At 37.5% G+C, this 26,461-nt stretch overlaps 1 protein-coding gene across 1 annotated transcript in view; it reads left to right on the plus strand.

The window, feature by feature from the left end:
- The window catches only part of GLP2R (glucagon like peptide 2 receptor), a 70,086-nt gene that overhangs the window by 30,560 nt on the left and 13,065 nt on the right, over positions 1-26,461 (plus strand). The window contains exons 9-11 of the mRNA XM_027850277.1: positions 7,726-7,795; positions 15,624-15,712; positions 20,563-20,701. Coding sequence (XP_027706078.1) covers positions 7,726-7,795; positions 15,624-15,712; positions 20,563-20,701 — 298 coding nt within the window. The remainder of the gene's footprint in view (positions 1-7,725; positions 7,796-15,623; positions 15,713-20,562; positions 20,702-26,461) is intronic.

Here is a 26,461-nt window from a genome sequence, read left to right on the forward strand (position 1 = left end):
CTCCTCCTCTCTCACTGAGAAGGAAATCAATTTGATATAGGTTATACATATGCAAAACATTTCCATATTAGTCATGTTGTGAAAGAAAACACATATTGGAGGGGATGTGAGGAAATTGAGACATTAATGCACAGCTGGTGGAAGTGTGAACTAATTCAACCACAAAAAAAAAGAAAAAGAAAGCAAAAAAAATGTATGCTTAGATCTGCACTCCATTAATTCTTCCTGTAGAGATGGATAGCATTTTAATCGTCTTCAATCATTGTATTACTAAGGCTAAGTCATTCACAATTGATCATCATACAATATTACTATTACTCTGCACAAACTTCTGGTTCTACTCATTTTACTTTGCATTAATTCATGTAAGTATTTCTAGTCTTTTTCTGAGAGCATCCTGCTTGACATTTCTTGTAGCATAATAGTATTCCATCACAGTCATATACCACAATTGGTATAGCTATTCCCTAATTGATAGGAATCCCCTCAATTTCCAATTCTTTGTCACCACAAAAAGAGTTGCTATGAATATTTTTGTACATATAGGCCCTTTTCCTTTTTGTTTTCTATCTTTTTGGAATACAAACCTGGATCAAAGCGCTGGGTCAAAGTGTATACATGATTTTATAGCCCTTTAGGCATAGTTCCAAATTATACTTCAGAATGGTTGAATTAGTTCACAGCGCCACCAACAGTGCATTAGTGTCTCAATTTCCCAACATCCCCTCCAAAACATGTCATTTTCCTTTTCTGTCTTAGTAGCCACTCTGATAGCTGTATAGCTATACCTCAGAATTGTTTTAATTTACATTTCTCTAATCAATAGTGATTTAGTGCATTTTTTGATTTGACTATAAAAATTAAAAGACTATAAAGATTGATCACTTTGTCTGAAAACTTCCTGTTCATATCCTTTGACCATTCATCAATTGGGGAATGGAGTTTATATATATATATATATATATATATATATATAAATTTGACTCAATTCACTATATATTTGAGAAATGAGGTCTTTATCAAAAAAAACTCATAAATTTTCTTTCACGGTTATGGTTACTAACTGTATTTCCTTCCATCCCATTTTCCCTCCATTTATCCTACGCTCTCTCCATTTACCCTGTCCCTGCTCAAAAGTGTTTTGTTTCTTACTACTGCCTCCCTTAATCTGACCTCCTTTCTATCAGCTCCCCACCTCCTTTTCTTATCCTTTTTTCCATCCTACTTTCCTGTAGGGTAATATAGATTTCTGTACCCATCTGAGTGTATATGTTATTCCCTCTTTGAGTCAATTCTGATGAGAGTAAGGTTCAAGTGCTCCCATTCATCTAATCCATTTCCCCCTCCACTGTAAAAGCTCTTTCACACCTTTTTAATGTAGGATAATTTATCCCATTCTAACTCTCCTTTCCCCTTCTCTCAGTTAATTCCTCTTTCTTACCCTTTAATTTTATTTTTTTAGATATCATCATATTCAACTCACACTTGAGTCTTCTGTCTATGTATACTCCTTCTAACTGCCCTAGTAATGAGAAACTTCTTAGGAATTACAAGTATCATTTTCCCATGTAAGGATGTAAATAGTTTAATCTTTTTGAATTTCTTATGATTTCTCTTTCCTGTTTACCTTTTTATGTTTCTCTCGAGTATTCTTTTCATCAGGAATGCTTGAACATCTTCTATTTCATTGAATATCCATTTTTATCCTGAAGGATTACACTCAGTTTTGCTGGATACGTGATGCTTGATTATAATCCTAGCTCCTTTGCCCTCTAGAATATTATATTCCAAGGCCTTTGGTACTTTAATGTAAAAGCTTCTAAAACTTGTGTATCCTGACTGTGACTCCATGATATTTGAATTGTTTCTTTCTGGTTGCTTGCAATATTTTCTCCTTGACCTAGGAGCTCTAGAATTTGGCTATACTATTCCTGGGAGTTTTCATTTGGGGATTTCTTTCAGGAGGTGATTGGTGTATTCTTTCTATTTCTATTTTACCCTCTGGTTCTAGAATATCAGGGCAGTTTTCCTTGATAATTTCTTGAAATATGATGAGTAGGTTCTTTTTTTCAATCTTGGCTTTCAGGTAATCCAATAAAATTATCTCTCCTCAATCTATTTTACAGGTCAGTTCTTTTTCTTTTTCTTTTTTTTTTTTGCTTTTTGGTGAGGCAGTTGGGGTTAAGTGACTTGCCCAGGGTCACACAGCTAGTAAGTATCATGTCTGAGGCTGGATTTGAACTCAGGTCCTTCTGACTCCAGGGTTGGTGCTGTATCTGGTCATTGCTTTTCCAGTGAGATATTTCACATTGTCTTCTATTTTTTAATTCTTTTGATTTTATTTTATTGCTTCTAAATTTTCTCCCTCTTCTTATCCTCATACCTCCCCAAGATGGCATGCAATCTTATATAGGCTATATATGCACAATCATATTAAATATATTCCCATATTAGACATGTTATAAAGAAGAATTAGAACCAAAGGGGAAATTATGAGAAAGAAGAAACAAAAAGAAAAAAGAAAACAGGGAAAATAGTGTGCTTCAATCTGCATTCAGACTCCATAGTTCTTTCTCTGGATGTGGATAGCACTTTCCATCATGAGTCTTTTGGAATTGTCTTAGATCCTTGCATTGTTGAGAAGACCTAAGTCTATTAAAATTGGTTGTCACAGTGTGGCTGTTACTGTGTACAATGTTCTCCTGGTTCTGCTCACTTCAATCGGCATCAGTTCATGTAAGTCTTTCCAGGTTTTTCTGAAGTCCACCTGCTCATCATTTCTTATGGAACAATAGTATTCCATTAGATTCATATGCCACAACTTGTTTAGCCATTCTCCAATTGATGGGCATCCCCTCAATTTCCAATTCTTGGACACCACAATAAAAACTGCTATAAATATTTTTGTACACATGGGTCCTTTCCCCATTTTCATGATATCTTTGGGATAAAGACCTAGAAGTGCTGGGTCAAAGGGCATGCACAGTTTTATAGCCCTTTGGGCATAGTTCCAGAATGATTGGATCATTTAACAACTCCACCAATAATGCATTGATGTTCCATTTTCCCCACATCTTCTCCAACATTTATCATTGTCCTGTTTTAACCAATCTGATAGGTGTGATGTGATACCTTAGAGTTGGTTTAATTTGCATTTCTCTAATCAATAGTGATTTAGAGCATTTTTTCATATGACTATAAGTAGTTTTAATTTCTTCATGTGAAAATTGCCCATTCATATTCTTTGACCATTTATCAATTGATAAATGACTTGTATTCTCATAAATTTGACTCAGTTCTCTCTATATTTTAGAAATGAGGCCTTTATCAGAGACACTGGGGCCTTTATCAGAGACACTGGCTGTTAAAATTGTTTCCCAGCTTTCTTCTTCTCTTTTAATCTTGGCTTTCTTCATGCAAAAAAAATTTAATTTTATATAATCAAAATTATCCATTTTGCACTTCATAATGTTTTCTATCTCTTGTTTGATCATAAATTCTTCCATTCTCCATATATCTGACAGGTAAAGTATTCCTTGCTCTCCTAATTTGCTTATAGTATCAGCCTTTATAACTAAATTGTGTGCCCATTTTGACTTTATTTTGGCATAAGGCATAAGATGTTGGTCTATGCCTAGTTTCTACTGTACTATTTTCCAGTTCTACTATACTATTTTCCAGTTCTACTATACTATTTTCCAGTTTTCCCAGGGAGTTTTGTCAAATGATGAGTTCTTATCCCAGAAGTTGGAGTCTTTGGGTTTATCAAACAATAGATTACTATGGTCATTGACTATTGTGTCTTGCGTACCTAATCTATTCCATTGATCCATCACTCTGTTTTTCAGAGTTTTGACAATTGCTGCTTTATAATACAGTTTAAGATCTGGTACAGCTAGGCCACCTCCCCTTGCATTTCTTTTCATTAGTTCCCTTGGTATTCTGGACCTTTTGTTCTTCCAGATGAATTTTGTTATTATTTTTTCTAGCTCTATAAAATAATTTTTGGTAGTTTGATTGATATGGCACTGAATAAGTAAGTTAATTCAGGTAGAATTGCCATTTTTATTAAATTATCTCAGCCTACCCATGAGCAACTGATATTTTCCCAATTACTTAGATCTGACTTTATTTGTGTGAAAATGTTTTGTAATTGTGTTCATATAGTTCCTGGGTTTGTCTTGGTAGGTAGAGTCCCAAATATTTTACATTGTCTACAGTTACTTTAAATGGAATTCCCCTTTCTACTTCTTGCTGTTGGACTTTGTTAGTATTATATAGAAATGCCAATTATTTGTGTGGGTTTATTTTACATCCTGCAACTCCCAGTTCTAATTTTTAAGGAATTATTTTATTCACTGAACTTTTGTGCCTCCTTTGCCATATGGCCAATTCTACTTTTTAAGGAGTTCTTTTCTTCAGTGAATTGTATATCTTTTTCCATTTGGCCAATTTTGCTTTTTAAGGAGTTCTTCACCATTTGACCTATTCTGTTTTTTAAGGTGTCATTTTCTGCAGTATTTTTTGTGCCTCCTTAGCCAAGCTGTTGACTCTTTTTTATGATTTTCTTGCATCAGTCTCATTTCTTTTCCCATCTCTTGTTCAATTTTTCAAATCCTTTTTGAGCTCTTCCAGGAATTCATTTTGGGACTAAGACCAATTCAGAATTTTCTTTGACTCTTTGGATGTAGCTGTTTTGACTTTGTTGTCTTCTTCTGAGTTTGAGCTTTGATCTTCCCTGTCAGCATAGTAACTTTCCATGGCTAGGTCCCTTTTTTTTTGTTATTTCTTCACTTTTTCAGTCTATTTCTTGACTTTTAACTCTCTGTTAAAGTTGGACTATGCTCCTGGGGCTGAGAGGGCGCTGTCCCAAGTTTCAGGTTTTTGTTTGGCTAGTTCTGGAAGTCTGTAAGCTTTTAGTTCTTCCAAGGTTGTATGATCTAAGGACAAGTGTGTTTGCTACAGTCCTGGCTTGTGCTCTTGTCTGTGAGTGACTTAAAATCACTCTTTTTTGCCCTGGAACTGTGACCAGGTTCTCCATTCCCCTGCAGCCACAAGCTCTGGTGTGCTAATGCTCTTCCTCATCCTGGAACTGTCACCTAGATCCACGTATGGGCAATGCAACTGAGTCCTGCACCCAGTGCTAGCAAAGAGACCCCTGTAATCTCCTTCTGACTGGTTGTCCAACCCCCTTACCATCTGTGGACTAAAAATTCCAGAAGCTGTTGCTACCACAGCTGTTGCTGCTGCAGCTGATTCAATCACCCCCAGCTAGTTGGGGGCATTTAAATACCCTGACAACAGCAAGAAGAGTGAAGGAGGACAAGAGAAATTTTCTGTTTTGGTGGAACTTTCCCCTTTTCTTTCAAAAATTGGAATATACCATTGGTTTCTCAACCTTTTTAGTCTCAAGACCAAAGGAGTGGGTAGAATGCTAGACCTGGAGTCAGGATGACCTGAGTTTAAATCCAGTCTCAAACACTTACTAGCTATGTGACTCTGAGTGAATCAATTAACTTCTTTTTGCCTTTGTTTCCTCAATTGCAAAATAGGTATAATAACAGCACCTATTTCCCAGGGTTTTTGTGAGGATCACATGAGATAATATTTGTAAAATGTTTAGCACAATGCCTGGCACATACAGGCACTTAATAAATGCTTATTTCCTTCTTTCCTTCCTTCCTATTGAGATTTAGCATATTAGAAATTAAAATGTTGGTAATATTATAAAAATAGTTTTGACCTTGCAGATCCTCCTAAAAGATCTCAGGGACCCCCAGAGGTCCCTGGACCACACTTTGAGAACTGCTGGAACATACCATAGAAAGAACAACAGAACATCAGAATTGGAAGGTACCATAGAGATAGAACCTCATTTTACTGAGGAAAAATAGGCTCAGGTTAGTTCTTTCCCAGGATGGAGATGTTAAACCATAACTTCCTTAACAATGGCCTTCAATTTTGTTTTTTTCTTCTCCATTTCCATGGCCACTGCTCTTATCTCAGCCCTCATAACCTTATAACCATACTACTACAAAAACTTCTAAAATGATCTTCCTGTCTCCAGGTTCTTCATCTCCTAATCCACTATATTCTCTGCTGCAGATTCTTCATTGCCTACACTATAACATCCAAACTTCTCTGTCTGACTTTAAAGGTTCTTCAAAATCTGATCCTGTACCATTTATTCTAGACCTTATCTCCTGCCTCCTATTTACTGTCATAAGAACATGTCATACTATTTACTGCCTCAGATCATAATTTTTCCTTCACATGGAATGCCTTCCCTTATTCATAACTTCAAAGGTTCATAGATTTAGACTTGGAAGAGGACTTAGATATGAGTTTTACACTTTGCAGATGAGAAAACTGATGTTTAGAGAGGTTAAATTGCTTGCCCGAGGTCACACAGTTTAAAAAAATGTCAAGGCAAAGTCAAAAGCTCTACCTGATATCCAGAGAATTATCATAGCTTAGTGGGTGGAGTGCTAGACTTGGGGTCAGGAATACCTGGATACTAATCCAACCTCATTAGCTGGGCTACCATGGGCAAGTCACTCACCTTCTCATGCCAAGTTTTCTCATCGGTAATAATACCAGTAGTTATTCTGTAACCTGTCCTGCTGTAGCCCTACTCATTTCTTCCTTCCTCCTACCACTTTTCCATCTCTTTCTCAGGGACTGAGAACCAATTCAATATCACCTTTGCTACTGTGATGGGCATAACAAGCCCAATTACTCTATGACTTCCCTCAGAACCTTTGTGATTCTGAACTATAGGCTGAATCTCCCTTCCCTTCTCCCTGTTACCTATCCATGTCAGCATCTTCCCTCTACTCTAAGACACTGTTGGGTCTCTATTCCACTCTTCTCTTTCTTTCCATTTTATTCTTTGGACCCTCTATTCTATTTTTCACAAGCTTCCCATTATTTTTCACCTGTGCCTTACATCTCGAAATGACTTTGTAGGTATTTTTTATTTATGTGTATATTTTATTTTTATTTATGTGTATATTTTCTGCCAATGGAAAGTAAGTTCCTCCTTGAGAGGAGGAACTGTTTCAAATTTGTCTTTGTAACCCTGGCACCTAGTACAGTGCCTGGCACATAGTAGCCTCTTAATAAATGCTTGTTGAACTGAATCACTTTCTCTTTCTCCTATTGTAAGCTCCTTAGATGCAGTAACTATGACATTTTAAATTGTCCTATCCCCAGTACCTAGCACAATGGCCTTGTAAACAGTAGGCATCTAATAAATGTTTGCAGAATTGAATTGAAATCACTTTACTAAATTGAACATAGCATAAAAATATAAGGGAGCATCATAATTCTCATCATTATGATCCTTATAATCTTAAAAGACATCCATGCCCCATCCCTATTCCCATATATACCACTTTGGCCAGGCTGTGAGGATGCCTTCCATGGCTCTATAGTCAATTTCACCCCCACACAGTCAGTAACTTACATTGGACAGCTCCTAGACTGCCATCCCTGTCCCGTCTCCTCCACACATGGCTAACCTTTGCCAGTGCTAGTAAAATATAGCAGCCTTCCTCAAAACTAGACAGTGTCTTTCTGCAACATTTTATGTTTTGCTTTATACAGTTGATTGTGGGAAATAGTAGACTCTACAATGAGGTGTCTGGGGATCATGGGATTTTTTTTTCTTTTGATATCTTACCCATTTCTAAGCCTATCCTTTTTTGTGCTATTTCTTCATAGGTGCTGGGGGACAAACAAAAATATGAAAATCTGGTGGATCATCAGAGGACCAATATTACTTTCAATTACAGTAAGGAACATATTCTCTTTTTCTCTGTCCAGTAACTTTATTCTTTTAATCATCTGGCTCAGAATGTTTGGTGCCTTTTAAGGGGCTTAGCATGGACAGAAACTGTTGGAATCTGGTGGACATGATGAAATCAGGTTGGATGTGATTTCTCTTAACCCCCAAGATAAAATGCCAGAGAAGGCAGAAGTTACAGGAAGAGGATTAAACTCCTTTAAATCCTGGAGAGGTAATTCAAAATTACTTTCTGCAAATCCTGTGGACTGAGGAGAAAGTTAGCAAAAAAGGTGGGAATATTAAAAAGTCCAGTTTATAAAGGATAGAGCCTACTGGTGTGTAGAATTTTCTTTTCATTGCTACTTGTAGGTCTATGTATAGATTTCGAGGATTCCATGAATTAGGAAAAAATGATATCTTTATTTTCACTAACCTTTGATTTCCTTAATAAAGCTATACATTTTATTTTATGCATTTCAAAACATTGTTCTGATAAGGGATTTATAGGTTTCACCAGACTTCCAAAGGGTCTATGACACAAACAAGGTTAAGAAACTCTGTTAAGGGTCGTATAGAATTTAAGTTTTCATTGTTTTACTTAAATTTTTTTGAAAAACTCATCTTTATGAAAATAACAGTATCCTATTCCAAAGGAAGCCCAAGGCTCATGGATGCACTATTGGGGAACCTAGTTTAGAGAAACACAGCTTTGAAATAGAAATTCTACAGAATGGTAGTGTTGATATGATTACTGAATTTGTAGGTAGAGTTGGAAAGTGGGGTGGTAGCATGGCATGAAAATGGCCAGGAAAGGACATGTTTCTGTGTCTGGGCAAGATCAGGTGAATTCTCATAAAACAGACACAGTCCAGGGTTCAATAAAATTGTTCGGGGGTATTAAGAATCACTTAATTTTTGGATGATCTATAAATGACAACTTAACTGTTGGTAACTTGAAATGTGAGATCCTTCTCCAAAGACCAAGTTAATTTCTTTCTGGAGAAACTAAATAATACCAATGATGCCATTCTCACAACAAATAAAATCAGAAGTAAGGAAGTTGAAAATAAATGGAACAATGTTTCATAAGATCTCCTTGGAGAAACAAATAAAGGAATTGGTGTCTGGTTTTCTGGTGGTGCATGTTTATAATCCCTGCTACTGGAAGAACTGAGGCTGGTGGCTTGACCCAGTCTCAAAAAAAAAAAAAGAGCTGGTGGAGCCATTGAGTCCAAAGCATCATTTTACGAGACAATTGGTTATCTAACATTGAGGTTCTCATGATGAGCAAATGTAAAAATGTCACCATGAAGATAACTATAACTCATGTTCCATTACCTGTTGCAGGGAATGAGGAAGTAAAGAAATTCTGTAAATGACTTGATAAGGCTCTCCAAATTAAATTGTATGAACATGTTCATTAATAAGTAATCATTTCAATGTAAAGGTGGCCATTGAGGAGGATGGTTAAAAACTTATTGAGAAATATGTCTTAGGACCAAGAAACAACAGATGACAAAAGCCTCATGCTCATGCTTATGCATACTTTCTTAAAGAAAAATATATGACTTGAAGTCATGAGAAACACTGGGTCAGATAGGATTTGAATCCTAACTCTTACACTAGCTGGGTGACTTTCATTTAGTCTTTCTAAACCTCAGATTCTATACTTGTAAAATAGGAGTAATAATGCCTATAATACTTGCCTCTCAGCATTGTGAGTATCTAATGAATTAGTGTATAGAAAGTGTTTTGCAAATCTTGAAGTACTCTATAAATGTCAGCTATTACTTAAGAAGAGGACCCAAAGGTGTCAGGTACCAACATCACAAAAACAGTGTATCTAGGAATAGGTATACATTTCTTTTGAGGGAGGGGACCAGACCAGAGATCATATTAGTTTTGGGTCAGTAAACTCTCTCTACTGATGCAGATCTATATCGATACTAGCCCAAGCAACTTAAAGAGCTTGCCTTAAGAGTCTTAAAGAGTCTCCTGGGCACTGAGAGGTTAAATGATTTGCTTAGGGTCACATAAGAAGTATAGACAGTTGTAGCTTTAAGTAACTTTAAAGAATTTAAAGAATTCTGAAAGAAATCTATATTCCAAAAAAAACCCACTTATGTTAACTTTATTGCACAGTACTGTGCTCTCTCTACTCCTGCCCCCCCCAACAGCAACAACAACAAACAAAACCCTAAAAAAACTTTCTTCAAGTGAAAGCAGAATGCTGAGTGGAGAGACAGCCACTGCAGCCAGTAGTTTGGGAGCAACTTGAGACTTCCAGTGCCTAGACACAAGACCTTTGCCCTGCCCTGCCTTGGTTTCTATCCTTCCCCCATTGTATTTCCTCCCAGTTCTGGCCAGACCCCTATATGTTCTTCTTCCTGCTCTTCCTTCTCTGTCTATGGCCCCTATGTGTCCTTGAATCCTGTTCCCCCTCTCCCCACAGGCACACAGTCCCATTTTTGCTTCCTCCTTCCCCATTTGCAGTATGTAAAATTTGCAGTATGTAAAAATTGTTTTATGAAGAGGTCTGTGGAATGGCTTACATAAAGCACAACTATCTGTATATGTCAGAGCTGGGACTTGAACTCAGGTCTTCTAAACTTTAAGACTACCTTCCTATCCACTATACCACATTGACTAGCACTACATAACTCTAAGGATGTAAAGGTGTGCCCCCTTTCAGACTTCAGCAAATTTGTAGCATTTACGAGAAAATTGCAAAGATGAGATACAAGGGCCCATCCTGCTCAGGCTATATTTTAATCTTTTCAGATGTGAGGAAAACATTCTGCACTTTATAAAAGATGTAAAACTTTGAATAGGCTCATTTTCAGCTTGTGAGGCTTTGAGGAACTCATTTATGAAAAGGCTAGCAAAACATATGAGCTACCAACATCTCCCCCTAAGCCACTCATTTACTTAGACTTACTGGAAAATTGGAAATTAAAATAAAACCTGGGGATTTCACTGGGGAATCCTGAATCCTAGAGCTATTGGGTTAATGTGGGGTACAATGGCCACTGCTCAAGTAGCTCAAATTAGGGTGTTCTTGGTGTGGACCTTCCACATTTTAGTGCCTTTTACCTCTCCACACAGTATATGTAGATGCCTAATCACTTATCTGGCTGGCTCCCTTCCCTTTGAAACATCTAGTTTCCCAGGAAGGACCATCACAATATGCCTACATTCAATATCTCTCAGAATCCTAAGGGTAACCCTATTGTAAGGGAACATATCATCCCTATTCACCACTTTAGGTCTCTATTTACACAAAACCAGCCACTTACAATAATGACACATTTAGATTTTAAACATAACAATTTACTTGCAATAAGATGAAAGAAATGTTGATATCAGGTATTCATAAATTAAATACAGAAATAATAAATAAACCACAATCTAAATAGACTTGAGTTATATTCTCCCACCAATACACTCAGCATCTGTGGAAGAGTGGGCACACACAAAAATCTGGCAGAGAAGCATATGAATGAGGGAAAGCTATGCGCTTGTGGTAACATAACTCTGGACTACAGGACTAGATGTTATGGGTTAATTCATGAATACATGAATAAAACAAAGCACTTCTCTGCTGTTCCTCTTCTGATTTTTACTGCTCTCGATTTAGGCAAATCCCCTTTCTTCTATTCTCAAATGGAAAAACCATGAACAATTCTTTCAATTCATGATCAGGCTCAGGAGGGTATTGGAAAAGTGTTACATTGTTGAATTGGATATGTTTAAGCCATAGAACTACAAAGCTCATCAAGTTGACTATCTGGTCCAGACAGATGAGCTTAGAACTCTCTTCAACTTTATTGTCCAGCTAGGTCTCAATATTTCTTTTTACATAGCAATGCAGTTGCAAAATGTGCCTTTCCTCTTTTTACTTTTCCCTCTTAGACCAGAGGCACTTGGGAGAGTCTTTACCTCACACTAGAGGTCATGCTGAAGGGAAGTAACTGTAACTTAACCACTCTTGAAAAGAGCTCCAGACTCTTCAGTGAAGCAGGAATTCTATGGATGAAGTCCTCTTTTACCTGACTGCTCTTACTCTCATCACAGAGCTATGACAAAGCTATTAAAGTTAAAACTGACCAAATCAACAAATACTTTTAATCATCCTACAGTTTTGAAACACTTGTGATTTTTCATTTTATGATGTTTTTCCACTTATGTTTTACAAGTGTTATATGCTAATTAGCTCAGGGACCACAATGCTCTGTCTCAGAATGGTCCTCCACAACTTGTGTCCTTTAAAACTGTTTTTTCACACTTAAATTTTTGTCACTTTTCAATAAATAAACTTTTCCTTGCCCCTTTAAACCATCACACTCTTCATATACAAAAGAGGCATTACCCTACATCTTTTACAAAGTGATCTATGCCTCTATGTTGATGCATCCTTCATTTTATACTATAAATTGCTCATGTCCCAACTGAAAACTATGTTGTTGTTTTTTAATAGGATTTTAACAACTAAAGTTCTTTTCCCACTTACTTGAGAAACAAAACTATTCACCTATGAAAGAGGCAATATTTTTCCTTTGACAGTTAATTTTTTTATACAAAAATTGTTCTTCTGCCTCTCAGTCCCAAAATGCTCCATGTGAAAGAGTCAAACCATAAAGAGCAGAATCTTGCACCTGGCATGTCCTACCTGCAGAGATGAAGATTTCGTAAGTGTATTAGATGATGACTAAATATGTAAGATTAGGATACACAACCACATGAGAGTTGAAAAACAGAAAAGCTAGGATGACCTTACGCATTGCCTACTTTCTACCTTGGTGGTGGCAAGACTGAGTTTAGACCCTTAGGGAGCAAATCTAGAGAGGTTTCTGCTAATGCCCAGGCTAAGGGTATCTGTTCTTTCTGAAAAAAGCACAGGTCGAAGATGAATCCCTACTCCTTATTTTCTCTTAGGTTATCCTCATAAGAAGTTCAAAACAATGTGAGTAATTATATATACACATATACATACTTGTTCAGTCATTTCAATCATTTCCAACTCTTCATGATCTCATTTGGGGTACTCTTGGCAAAGGTACTAGACTGGTTTGCATTTCCTTTACCAGTTCACTTTACAGATGAGGAAACTAAAGCAAGCAGAGTTAAGTGACTTGCCCAGGGTCATGTCATATATATACATATATATATATATACACACACACACACACACACACATATATATATACATATTTGTATGTATATATATACACAGTGTGTGTGCATGTATATGTATATTATATATGTGTGTACAGAGAGAGAAATAACAACACTTATCATTTATATAGCACTTTAAGATACAAATATTAGTTCATTTTATCCTCACAACAATCCTGGGAGATTGGTTTTATTGTCCTTCCCATTTTACGGGAGCAAATAGAAGTTAAAGGTCACCTAGCTGACAAATGTCTGAGGTCAGATTTAAACTCACATCTTTCCTACTCAAAATCAAGCATCGTATTTACTGTGCTACTTAACTTATTCTCTAGAAGGAGACAGACAGAGACATAGAGAGACAGAGACAAAGAGAAATAGAGGCACAAAGAGAAGTGGGGAGAGAAGCCTCATCACTACTTTCCTGGATTGTTGCAATAACCTCCTAAATAGTCTCCCTGCTTCAACAGAATCAGGGGAGGGAAGTTGCTTTGCATTTCTTAAGAGGAAGGCCTAATAAGGAAATGAGTTTATTATATTAAAGCAGTTAGGTTTCAGCTTAGGCACCTTTACCTGTCTTAGAGCATGAGCTTGGAGCATCTTATCTATATTTCTATGTAGCACTCTCTCTGGGCTGATCCCCTATTTGATATTTACCCTGATAGTTTGGATTCCCAGAGAGTGACTGCTAACTTGGGTTCTATAGGCAATTCTGTGGATCTGCACTAATAACATTATTGGTTATTCCTGTCACTCCACCCTTCACTCACTGATGAGTTCCTATTAACAGTGATTCCAGTAGACATAATTGGGTCAAAGTAATGGCATTTGCTAAGATTGTATAATGGAATTAGACACCATTAACATCTGTTGTAGACAAGAATCTCACATTTAAAGTACAACATTTAAGTTACTGGTTATAGGTTCTGGAATATATTAATGGTAAGGATTTTCTTTTTTTCTTTTTTTGTTTTTTGTTTTTTGCTAGGCAATGGGGTTAAGTGACTTGCCCAGGGTCATACAGCTAGTGAGTGTTTTGTATCTGAGGCTGGATTTGAACTCAGGTCCTCCTGAATCCAGGGCTGGTGCTCTATCTACTATGCCACCTAGCTGCCCCAACGGCAAGGATTTTCAGGAAAATGATAGATAGTTATCTTTGACAAATTTTCAGTTGATTTAAATGAAGCCTTTCCTAGAAACAGAATGCAAAAAATGACCTCTCAAGGTCTACTATTTTAATTCAATGGCATTTTGAACAGGATTATGTGGTTTAGTGAGAAGCAGTGTGGTATAATGGATGGGGAGAAGCTCTTAGAGACAAGAAGACCTGGTTTCATTTCTTACCTCTGAAAGATACTGGCTATGTGACCCTAGGCAAGTCAACCTCACTTCTCACCAGGCAACTCTCTCTTTAAAAAATTGTAGTATTTTAATAGTATTTTTCCCAATTACATGTAAAGACCACTTTTAACATTCATTTAAAATTTTTTTGAGTTCTGGGGCAGCTAGGTGGTGCAGTGGATAGAGCACCAGCCCTGAAGTCAGGAGGACATGAGTTCAAATCTGGCCTCAGACCAAGCACTTGACACTTACTAGCTATGTGACCCTGGGCAAGTCACTTAACCCCAATTGCCTAAAAAACAAACAAAAAAAATTTTTTTTGAGTTCCAAATATTTTCCCTTTTTCCCTCAACTTCCCCCTCCCTGAGACAATAAGCAATTTGATATAGGTTATATGTGCACAATCATGTAAAACATATTTCCATATCAGTCATGTTATGAAAGAAGAAACAACCCAAACCCACGCACAAAAAAATAAAGTGAAAAATGGTATGCTTCTATCTGCATTCAGATTCCATCAGTTCTTTCTCTGAATGTGGATAGCATTTTTCATTATGAATCCAGGCTGCTCTCTTAAGTTGCAAAATAGCTATAATTTGCATTGGTAGAGGATGTTCCTTACCTGGAACTTATTACACAGATGTGATCACAGGTCTGGAAAAGAAAGAAAGAAAGAAAGAAAGAAAGAAAGAAAGAAAGAAAGAAAGAAAGAAAGAAAGAAAGAAAGAAAGAAAGAAAGAAAGAAAGAAAGAAAGAAAGAAAGAAAGGAAGGAAGGAAGGAAGGAAGGAAAGAAGGAAGGAAGGAAGGAAGGAAGGAAGGAAGGAAGGAAGGAAGGAAGGAAGGAAGGAAAGAAGGAAAGAGGGAAGGAAGAAAAAAGCCAAAAAAAAGTATTTAAATGCTTATCACCTGATCAGCTAAGATCTCACTCTGTCTTGGGTTTCCAACTTAACATGTGTTTCTTAAAAACCTATTATGTCCCAGACACAATATGAGGCACTGGAGATACAAGGATGAAAAGATATAGTCCCCACCCATGTAATTGTGAAACATGGGAGAATTAGGATAAGCACCAGGGACAGATCCCCAGAGGAAGTGTTAAAAGGGAAAGGGAATACTTTCAACCAGCAGAATCAGGGAAGCCTTCATCAGAGAGTGAACTCTTGAAATGGAGTAGACTTAAAAGAAAGAGAAGTATTTTAAGGTAGAGATGTGGAGGTGACCTCCACAGTGTCCTGATTTAGAAGTCTGAGAGTAAGTGAGTAGAATTGCTCCCAGGGATCTTATACATTACTTACTCACTCATGTTTGTTGTTTTTATAGGTCAATTTCTTCATATTCCTGAAAATTCTCAAGTTGCTCATATCCAAGCTCAAAGCCCATCAAATGTGCTTCAGTGATTATACATACAGGTAAGTGGACAAAGAGGACTGCTGGCATAAATAAGCATCTATATTCCTAAGCTGTCAGGCATAATGTATTGGGTTTAAACCAACATAGCATCCAGAGCCTTCTAAAACAGGATACTTTGAAGAAGGAATAATAATAATAATAGCTGACATTTGTATATCACTTTAAGTTCTGCAAAGCACTCTACATATATTATTTCATTGATCCTTACAATAACCCAGTAAGACAAGTATTAAGGGCATTATCCTTATGATAGTTGTCACAGTGGATAGAATACTTGGCTTGGAGTCAGGAAGACCTGAGTTCAAATCCAACCTCAGATAGCTGGGTGACTCTGGGCAAATCATTTAAATTCTCTCTGCCTTAGTTTTCTTGACTGTAAAATGAGAATACTAATAGTAGCACCTACCTTACAGGGTTGTTGTGAGGATCAAATGACAGGGAAACAATAACATAACTGTAATAATGTAAATTCAAAGAATACTAAAATGAAGTCAAATGTTATAGAATTGCACAGATCAATTGACCCTAGAAAAGAGTTAAGGAATCCACTCCCTTCTTTTCTTAAAGAGATGGAAGATTACAGATGTGGAATGTTGCCACACTGCAAGAAGAAGAGGCTATGCCAGTTGGTTTTGCTTAACACTTCTCTTTGATACAAGGGAAGACTCACTAGGTTGGGATGGGGTGTAATTGATACAAGTATATCTGGAAATGATTGAAATATAAAAACAAAAATAATAATACAACTTTTAAAAGCTAAGTAACAGAGGTGGAGCCAAGATGGTGGAGAAAAGCAGTGATTCGCCTGTGCTCTCCCAAAACTCTTCTGAACACCTTTAAATAATGCCATAAAACAATTCCTTGAGCAGAAGAACTCACAAAATAATTTTCTAGCCAAACAGAACTTAGAAGGTTAGCAGGAGAGGTCTATCACACCTGGGTGAGGGTGGAATACCGGCTGTGCCAGTGCAGACCAGGCCCCAGCAAACCAGGAGCAGACCTTGGGAGCCACTGAATCAGCACCAGCAGCATTTGCTTCCAGAGTTCTCAGTCCACAAATGGCAAGGGGGTTGAAAAACTGATTAGAATCAGATTACAGGGTCTCTATATTGGCACTGGGGGTAGGACTCTGTTGCTTTGCCCATACTCAGATCTAGGTCACAGACCTGGGTGGTAGTCCCATGGTGAAGAGGAGCACTAGTACACCAAAGCTTGCTGCTGCAGTGAAACAGGGACCTTCGTCACAGTTCCAGGGCAGTAAAGAGTGCTTGTGGTTGCTCACAGACCAGAGCACAGGCCAGGAGAACGGTAAATATTCTCCTTAGATCATACCACCTTGGAAGAACTGAAACCTTACAGGTCCTTAGAAGTATCTCTGAAAACAGCTGCACAAAACCCCTGAGGCTTGAGACACAGCACCTTCCACCTTGGAAGTAGGGTCCCACTTTAACAAAGAGTTGAAAGTCAAGAAATAAACTGGAAAATGAACAAACAATAGAAAAAAAAATTCTGACCATAGAAAGTTACTGTGGTGACAAGGAAGATCAAAACACACATTCAGAAGGAAGTCAAAGTTCCAACATCCAAAGCTCCAAGAAAAATATGAATTGGTCTCAGGCCATGGAAGAGCTCAAAAAGGATTTTGAAAATCAAGTAAGAGAGGTAGAAGAAAAATTGAGAAGAGAAATGAGATGGTTCAAGAAAGTCATGAAAAAAAGAGTCAACAGCTTGGTAAAGGAGACACAAAAAATACTGAAGAAAATAACACCTTAAAAATCAAACTAGGTCAAATGGTAAAAAAGGAACCAAAAGCAAATGAGGAAAAGAATGCCTTGAAAAGCAAAATTGGGGGCAGCTAGGTGGCGCAGTGGATAGATCACCGGGCCTGAAGTCAGGAAGACCTGAGTTTACATCTGGCCTCAGACCAAACACTTGACACTCACTAGCTGTGTGACCCTGGGCAAGTCACTTAACCCCAATTGCCTTAAAAAAATGGCTTCCTTATATGGGCAGCTAGGTGGCACAGTGGATAGAGCACTGGCCCTGGATTCAGGAGGACCTGAGTTCAAATCCAGCCTCAGACACGTAACACTTACTAGCTGTGTGACCCTGGGCAAGTCACTTAACCCCATTGCCTAGACAAAAAAAAAGAAAGAAAGAAAGAAAGAAAAGCAAAATCGGTCAAATGAAAAAAAGAGGCACAAAAACTCATTGAAGGAAAAATCCTTAAAAAGTAGAATTGGCCAAATGGAAAAGGAGACACAAAAGTCCACTGAAGAAAATAATTTCTTAAAAATTATAATTAAACAAATGGAGGCTAATGATTTTATGAGAAATCAAGAAACAATAAAATGAAACCAAAAGAATGAAAAAATAGAAGACAACATGAAATATCTCAATGGAAAAACAACTGACCTGGAAAATAGATTGAGGAGAAATAATTTTAAATTATTGGACTATCTGAAAGTCATGATACAAAAAAAAAAGTCTAGACATCATCTTTCAAGAAATTATCAAGGAAAACCACCCTGATATTCTAGAACGAGAAGGTAAAATAGAAATTGAAAGAATCCACTGATCACCTCCTGACCCAAAATGAAAATATTATAGCCAAATTCCAGAGTTCCCAGGTCAAGGAGAGAATATTACAAGCAGTCAGAAAGAAACAATTCAAGTATTGTGAAGCCACAGTCAGGAAAACACAAAATTTAGTGACTTTTACAGATCAGAGGGCTTGGATGATATACAGGAGAGCAAAGTAGTTAGGATTAGAACTGAGACTTATCTACCCTGCTAAACTGAGTATAATCCTTCAGGGAAAAAAATGGACATTCAATGAAGGACTTTCAAGCATTCTTGATGAAAAACCCAGAGCTAAATAGAAAATTTGACTTTCAAATACAAGACTCAAGAGGAGCATAAAAAGGTTTCTCTATGAAGAGGATCTGGACTCACATGTGTCCTCTCTTGAAGCAAGAAGCCAAAAGAAGACTATCTCAATTCTCCCAGGCTCTCAGATCCACTCTGCATTGATATGGAAATGAAAGTTCCTGTCCACCAATAAGGAGGGTCTTATGCAAATGATCCAGACTTGAATCCAGAGTTACATATTGAAACCTTTCTAAGGCAAAACAGTGCTCTGCCTAGTTTCTTCCAATCATTTGGCACTTTAATAGCACTTTCTAGATATCTATATGTGCCATAGAGAGTAAACTTCTTAGTCTCCAAACAGAGTAAACAATAGAAAAGAGGACATTACTTAATTCTCCCCTCATAATGTGCACCAACTATTCTTTAGAGTGAGAAGAGATAACAAACTGATTCAGACTGAGAAGTATTTAAACCTTTAGCGCAACTGAAAGTCTTCAAGTAAAGGCTAGATAATCTCTTGTTCAATACATTGTAGAGAGCATGGAGCCTTTACTGTTGGTCTGTTCTAATTCTAGGATTATGTTCATAAGATGACCTCTGGGATCCCTTCCAACTGTGAGATTTTGTGATTCTATACTTTGCTAAAATAAGCTTTTCCTAGATATTCAGTAGGAGAACTGGTCCTGAACCATTCTGATTATATGCCTGTATTTGACTGAATGCCTACTAGGTCCCTAGAACCATTGAACCCATCAGCTGTAGGTGATGGTAGGTATGATGATCAGAGGTAGAAAGATGCCAAGTTATGAAGTTCTTTAAATAGCAAATGAAGACTTTACAATTGATCTTAGAGGTAATAGAGAACTGTTGGAGTTTATTGAGTTGGGGGGGTAATATTGTCAGATCTAAACTTTACATAAATCACCTTGGCAGCCAATTGGAGAATGGATTTGTATTGGATTGGGATAGACTTGATGCAGGGAGACCAGTTAGATTATTCCAACAATTCAAGAAAGAGAAAATGAGGGTTAAATTAGGATGGTAACTTTGTGAGTAGGGAGAAGGGGACTTATATGAGGGATGTTATGATCATCACAGTCCTTCTACATTGAGAGAGGCCAGGAAATATCCTTTTACAAATGGTTCCCAAATGCATAGATGTGGATTGAAAGGAGTTATGGTTTTGTCAAATAATTCTGCTTATATGTGCTACCAAGTAGCTAGGTACTAAATTAATGGGAGTTTGAAAAGGAATATTCCTCCAGTCTCTCAGAAGAAGATATCTTATATCTGTCACTGATATCATATTTTGATATGATGACTGTCACAGACCTTGAAATGTTTAATTATAAATTGAATTTTGAGATGTTTCACAGTTACAATGTGTGAAGAATATTTCACATGTGAGCTTCTAAAATGTTTTCTTGGAGAAAATATTCACAGCTTTTTTCATTTCAAGTTACCTTTTGAGTACAATTCATTTTACTTTATGAAAGTTAAAAGAAAATCATATATCTTCACTGCAAAACTTTCAACCACTCCTATGATTCCAGAAGCACCATTTGCTAAAAACATGATATAAAATATATTTCACAATTGGTGGGAAGATCAAATCTTACAATGTAAATTAAATGCATGTCTAGTAAATGACTCACCTACATTTTACCACTTAGGGGGAAAAAAGCCAAGTAACAGACAGGGACTGCTTGAGGAAGTTCCTGAACTGTTTGGCATACCGACAATAAGGACGCTGGGCATGGTACAGCTCTGAAGGTCTTGTAACCCCCTCCCTCTTCTTCTTCGCACTAGAGGTAGTGAACAAAATTGGAGAAAGGGTTATAGCTAAGAAAGGGTATAGTATGGGAACAACTGGTCTGGGCAGTTACAATACGGAAATCCATCAGTATACCTCCAGTTTACTGGTTTGCCATTTCTGAATATTACTATATTTAATAGTTATTCTGTTTATAATTTTTAGGTTGGCAAGATCAACACTGGTCCTTATTCCTTTGCTGGGTGTCCATGAGATAGTCTTCTCCTTTGTTACTGATGAACAAGTTCAAGGTTCTCCAAAACATATAAGACTCTTCATTCAGCTAACAATGAGTTCCTTTCATGTAAGTAGGGTTATGAATGGAAACAGCTCTTTGTTTGAGAAAATAAAAGTGATCTTTATTTAAATAGAGGCATCTAGGTGGTGCAGTAGATAGAATGCTGGGTCTGCAGTAAGGAAGACCTGAGTTTAAATACAGCCTCAGGCACTTACTAGCTGTGTGACCCTGGGCAAGTCACTTAACTTCTGTCTACCTCAGTTTCCTCAACTGTAAAATGGGGATAATAACAGTACCTACTTCCTAGGGTTGTTGTGAGGATCAAATGAGCACTTAGCACAGTAATCCCTACATAAATGCTTATTCCCAACCCAGAGCCATGTTTTTTCCCCATCAAACTTAATCTGAAAAATCTAAAGCTTCTTGGGATGAAAAGATCTATTTCCAATATCGTTATGTGACAACTCTCCAAACCATTTGCTGCTGCCAAACTCTCTCTCTTCCATGCCACCTTTCCAAGGTATTAGTTTCATCCTTCAGTCCATTTCAATGCGCAAGGGGTATGTAGATGCACATGTCCCAATATCTTTGAAGTGAAAATATGCCCCAGTCATATTCCCCAAATGTCAGTCCTGGAAGGGTCCTTAGAGGCCAGCTAACCCAAACATTTTGTTTAATAAATTGAGAAAAGTAAGCCCTAGAGATGGGCTGTGACTTCCCTAAGGCAGCTAATTAGTGACAAAGATAGCCCAGGTTTCCTGATCCCCCAGGTCAGCACTCATTCTACTATGCAACACTACCTCACTTCACCTAATGCTCTAGCCAGGCTTGCATCTCTCAAAGAAATATAGTATAGCGTTGCTGATGTAGTCCTGGTTATGCATGTCAGCCTTGATAAAGGGTACTGCCACCTTCTGATTTTGGGGAGAAGTTCTGATCTTTTTGTGTGTATGCTGGAGAAGCTTCTGAGTGTCCATGTTCGTAGGATATCTCTCCACTGAATGGACTATTTCTAGCTTCTCTGCTATGTAGGAAAGAGCGTCACAAGTCATATCTGTGGATTACCTCTAAGAAGCACTGGAAGATAAGATTGGAAAGGGAGGGTTGCTCTAGATTAAGCCTTCATCAGTTTGCTTATTATTATCTGTTTCAGCCATTAACCATTAAATCTCTTAATTCCAGCAACGATTAGATTTTAGATTAGATCCATCCATTCCTACTTACCTCTTGACACCAGAAACTATGCTATTCATGGGCATGTCTATTCAGTCCATTATTTTTTCTCCATTCGGTAGACATCATATTAGAGTTTTTATCATTTGTATTAGTTTGTGTGAGTCCTCATCTTATACCCCTTTCATAAAATGCTTAGTTTTTACATGATATACACTATATCAAATGAACATTACTCAAAACTCTGGCCTATTTATGACTTAAAGCAGTGGGATAGGGATCTCTGGGACTAACATCTGTAGTTTTTAGTTAAGGCAGAACAAAAGCAGTAGCTAGAAACAGGAAATTAGATGGGCTTGAGACAATGCCTCAATTCAAGGACATAGTCAAGGTAAAACCCAAGAAACATGAAACTAAGTAACCAGCTTCAATTAGTAGAATTAGGTTTAGCTTCTAGACATTAGACGAGGGCCAGAACCAGGAGACACAAAACTACTTAAATTGGTATCCAACAGGACAAAAAATGGTATAAGGGAGATTAGTTAAGAGGGATTAGTAGTAGGAATCAGTGTATGAAAGTTAAGGCTAATGTTCCCTAAACAACTATGTAAGGTCTGAAGCTCTGTTGGAGTTCAGGTAGTACTGACCTTTTGCTGAATTGAAAATTACTTTGAGCAAAAATAAATGATTCAATATTGATTGGTTTTCAGAATGAAAACATGTTAAATCTATTTAAATCTTTTGGGTGATTTCTAAAGCTAATTCAAGTTTTCTGTGTTAGCTTTCCATCAGTCCCCATTAAAGGTATAGTTTGTGTTAATACAAATAAAAAAAACTGTGATGGTGGTATTTTTGTGGCTCTGGGGATTTGGGAAACAAAGGGATGCAGTAGCCTCTTGGCTGGTGAGAACATATTTAGTCATTCGTCCCCGAGTGATTCCTAGTATTCTTGTTGTACTTTGCTCTTTTCTTATGCATACTTACAATTTATTTGTACCATTTGATTTGTCTTGTGTGTTGTGCATTATCTTGTTTCCTTAGCTTCTTCTTGTTTGTTCGTCCTTTGTTCTGGAAGAGGACCAATGACATCACAAGGGTGATGTCTTGACTTAAGAGTGAATTGGGTTTAAAAGCAAAAGCTATATCTTATTCTTTTTTGTATTCAATTCAACAGACATTTATTGAGTACTTACTGCATGCAATATGGTAAGGGGAGCACAAGGTAGAATAAAATACATTATTTACCCTTGAATAACTTATGGTCTAAGAAGACTTTTTCTTATTCATTTTTTGGTACGTAGCAGGTACACAATAAATGTCTGTCAAATTAAATTTGGTCATTTGAATTTTATATGCTACAAATACATTCTCACACTTACAGTGATGTGCTGACACATTCTGCTCCTTTCCTGGGTTACATCTTTTAATGGAGGAACAAATGTGGGGCTTGTAACCTATAAAGTTCACACACAAATTGCTAGGGCAGAAAAAAAATCTTGTAGGTATATAAGGACTAGCCTTTGGATCCTTGACTGACTTTGGAGTCATCCTGGTTCCTTTCAGCCCTACACAACTGATGTGGTTGTTTAGTTGTGTATGACTCTTCATGATCTGTTTTCTTGGCAAAGATACTGAACTGATTTGCCATTTCCTTCTCCAGTGGATTAGACAAACAAAAGTTAAGTGACTTATGCAGGGCCATATATCTAGTGAGCGTCTGAGGTCAGATTTGAACTTAAATATTCCCGACTCTAGGCCCAGTGCTCTATCCACTGAGCTACCTAGCTGCACAACAGATACAGCAGAGCATATAAAATCTCCCTTTACTGACTCTGTTCTATTTGTGTCCCTATTTTTCACTCTCCTTCCTAATATGTGGTTCTCAGAACTGGACAGAATACTCCCATTATGATCTGACTAGTGTGGGCTCTAGTGGGAATATCATTGTTTTTACTCTAGACACTCTGATACTGGAACCTGAGATAGCTGCATTTTTATTTTGGCTGCTATATTGCACTATTAATTCCTACTGTGCTATTGGTGCATGAAAGCCCCTCTATATATTTTTCCTTTGTCTAGCCAAGTTCCCTGATTGCTATGAGAGTCCACGTAGGGAAGATGCTCAGCTAGCCTCAGTTTCCCTATCATCTATTTTCCTGATCCTTTTATGGTTCTATATAATGCCTGGAACCAGACACCAACTGTCTCACAGGACATAGGAGGCCTACCCCCTCCTAGTATTCTTTTAAACATGCTCCCTCATCTCTTTACTCTTACTCAGTAGTTACCCGGACTTTGGAACTTCTCCCTCCACATTCTGAACCTGTAAGTCCGGCCCTTGGAGTTCTGAATGGCCACTTCCCACCACGTTTTCCTTTACCCCAAGCCCAGCAGTGTCTCAAAATTTCAGAGCCCTCAAGATCATTGAAAATCTGAAAGCTTTCTCCTCTAGTGTTCTTATCAAAATTAAACGAGTCCTTTCTTGACTCCTTATTCTCCCTCACCCCGCTTACCTTGTCAGTTGCCAAATCTTGTTGCTTTTACCTCCACAACATCTCTCATGCCTGTCCCCTTCTCCTGCTCACATAGCCATCTCCCTAGTTCAAGTCACACCTTGTGGTTCTGACTACTTATTTGATAGAGACGCACTGAAATTACAGGACAATTTTGTTTTACCCTTATTCCTTAAAGGCTGTATTTATAAAGATATAAAAATGACAAAATTTTATATCTAAAGATATAAAATGACATCAGTCTCCACAGGTGGTGGAAATTTCCTATTCTGACTGAAAACACGGTGGGATTGGTTAAATGGGTCAGGGCTTCATTTAAAGTATGCTTTTTGCATTAGTCAGCTAAATGATTACCAAACAGTCTGATTTTTTTCCCCTTATTTTCAAACTAGTCTTTGGTATAGCTTGTGGGCATGTGCTCTGACACATATGATTATTTTCTTCTTGTTTTCCATATCACACAGCTTCTTTTATGGTCAATCAATCAATACACATTCTTAGGCATTTACTAGAATACTAGAATTTGTTCTAAATTCCGGAGAAACAAAGACAGTTAAATAGTCCCTGTCTACATTTCAGTAAAGGAGACAACATAAACCTATAACGTGCGCATGAGCATGCACACACACACACACACATACACGCGCGCGCACGCGCACACGCGTGCACACACACACACACACACATCCAAGATAAATAGAAGGCAATTAAGAGGGAGGGCACTAGTAACTGCAGGGATCTGGAAAGGCTTCATGTAGAAAGTGAGGCTTGACCTGAATTTTGAAAGAAACTAAGCATTTCAATAAGTGGAAATGAAGAGGAAGAGCATTACAAGCACAGAAGATAACCAGTGCAAAGGCATGAGGTTGGGTGATAGAGGGTCATGTTTGAGGAGCAACAAGCAGGTATATTGGCCACAGAAAAGAATAATGTGTGAGAAGACTGAAAAGGTCAGAAGGGAGAAGGCCATGACAATCTGTAAATGTCAGACAGAAGGATTTGATCCTATAGGTAATAGAGAGCCACTGGAGTTAATTGAGCAAGGGGATGGCAGTGTCAGAACTGGTATTGGAGGAAATTGTGGAGACTGAACCACAGCATTAGACACTTAGAGCTGAAAAGAACCTTGGAGATCATTTTATCCAACCCTTTCATTTTACAGATAAATAAACTGAGATTCACAGATGTAAAGTGATTTGTCTAGTAAGTATCTGAGGTATTGGAGTGGGGAGAGACTTGTTGCAGGTAGACCAAATAAAATGCTATTGTTATAATAGTACAGGCAAAAAGGGATGAACTAAAGTGATGACTGTGAGAGTGAAGAAGAAGAGACATCTGAAAGAGAATGTTGTGAAGATAGAAAAAACATGATTTGGAAACAGATTGGATTTAGGGAATGTGGAGTGTGAGAAATTGAGGATGACACCCGAATTTTGCACCTGGGTAACTAGAAGGATGGTAATCCCCTTGAAAGTAATAGGGAAATTCAGAACAGAGTGACTTTGGGGAAAAGATGAGTTCTGTTTTGGGTATGTTGATTTTGATACGCTTATATGATATCCAGTTTGAAATGCCCAAGTTGGTGATATAGGACTATCGCTTAGGAGAAAGACTAGAGCTGGATTTATAGATCTGGGAGTTATATGCATAAAAATGATAGTTATAAAATAACAACAGGAGACCTGGGTTCTCATTCCAGTTCTGCTAAAATAAATCATACAATCTTGGATGACTCACCTAGCTTTTCTAGTCCTTAGTTTCCTTTTCTGTAAAATGAAATGGTGATATAAATAATCTCTAAGATTACTTTTAGCTCCAAAATCCTGTGAATGTAGAAGTCAGTGTATTAGGGAAATGGATTAAGATGGATATTTCCTAACTTCATAGTGTTTCTTCATGGCCTTATGGTAGTAAACAATGAACTTTGCATATGGTCACTGGTATTTGGAGAAAGCCTAGGGAAAGCACCAGAGTACTTCAAGACACAAGGGTTAAGAAAAGTCAATTCCACTGCCAGGCTTTCTGGATGGTGGCTCTAAGAAGTTAATATTGTCTGGGTTTGTAATGGACAGGTCCAACTGTATCTTCTCCTCAACCCTGTGCTTCTCCCTTCCTGATGATAAGGTTTCCTGACCACAAC

Source organism: Vombatus ursinus, unplaced genomic scaffold (genome assembly GCF_900497805.2).
Source record: "Vombatus ursinus unplaced genomic scaffold, bare-nosed wombat genome assembly UNPS02008996.1, whole genome shotgun sequence".
NCBI lineage: Eukaryota > Metazoa > Chordata > Mammalia > Diprotodontia > Vombatidae > Vombatus > Vombatus ursinus.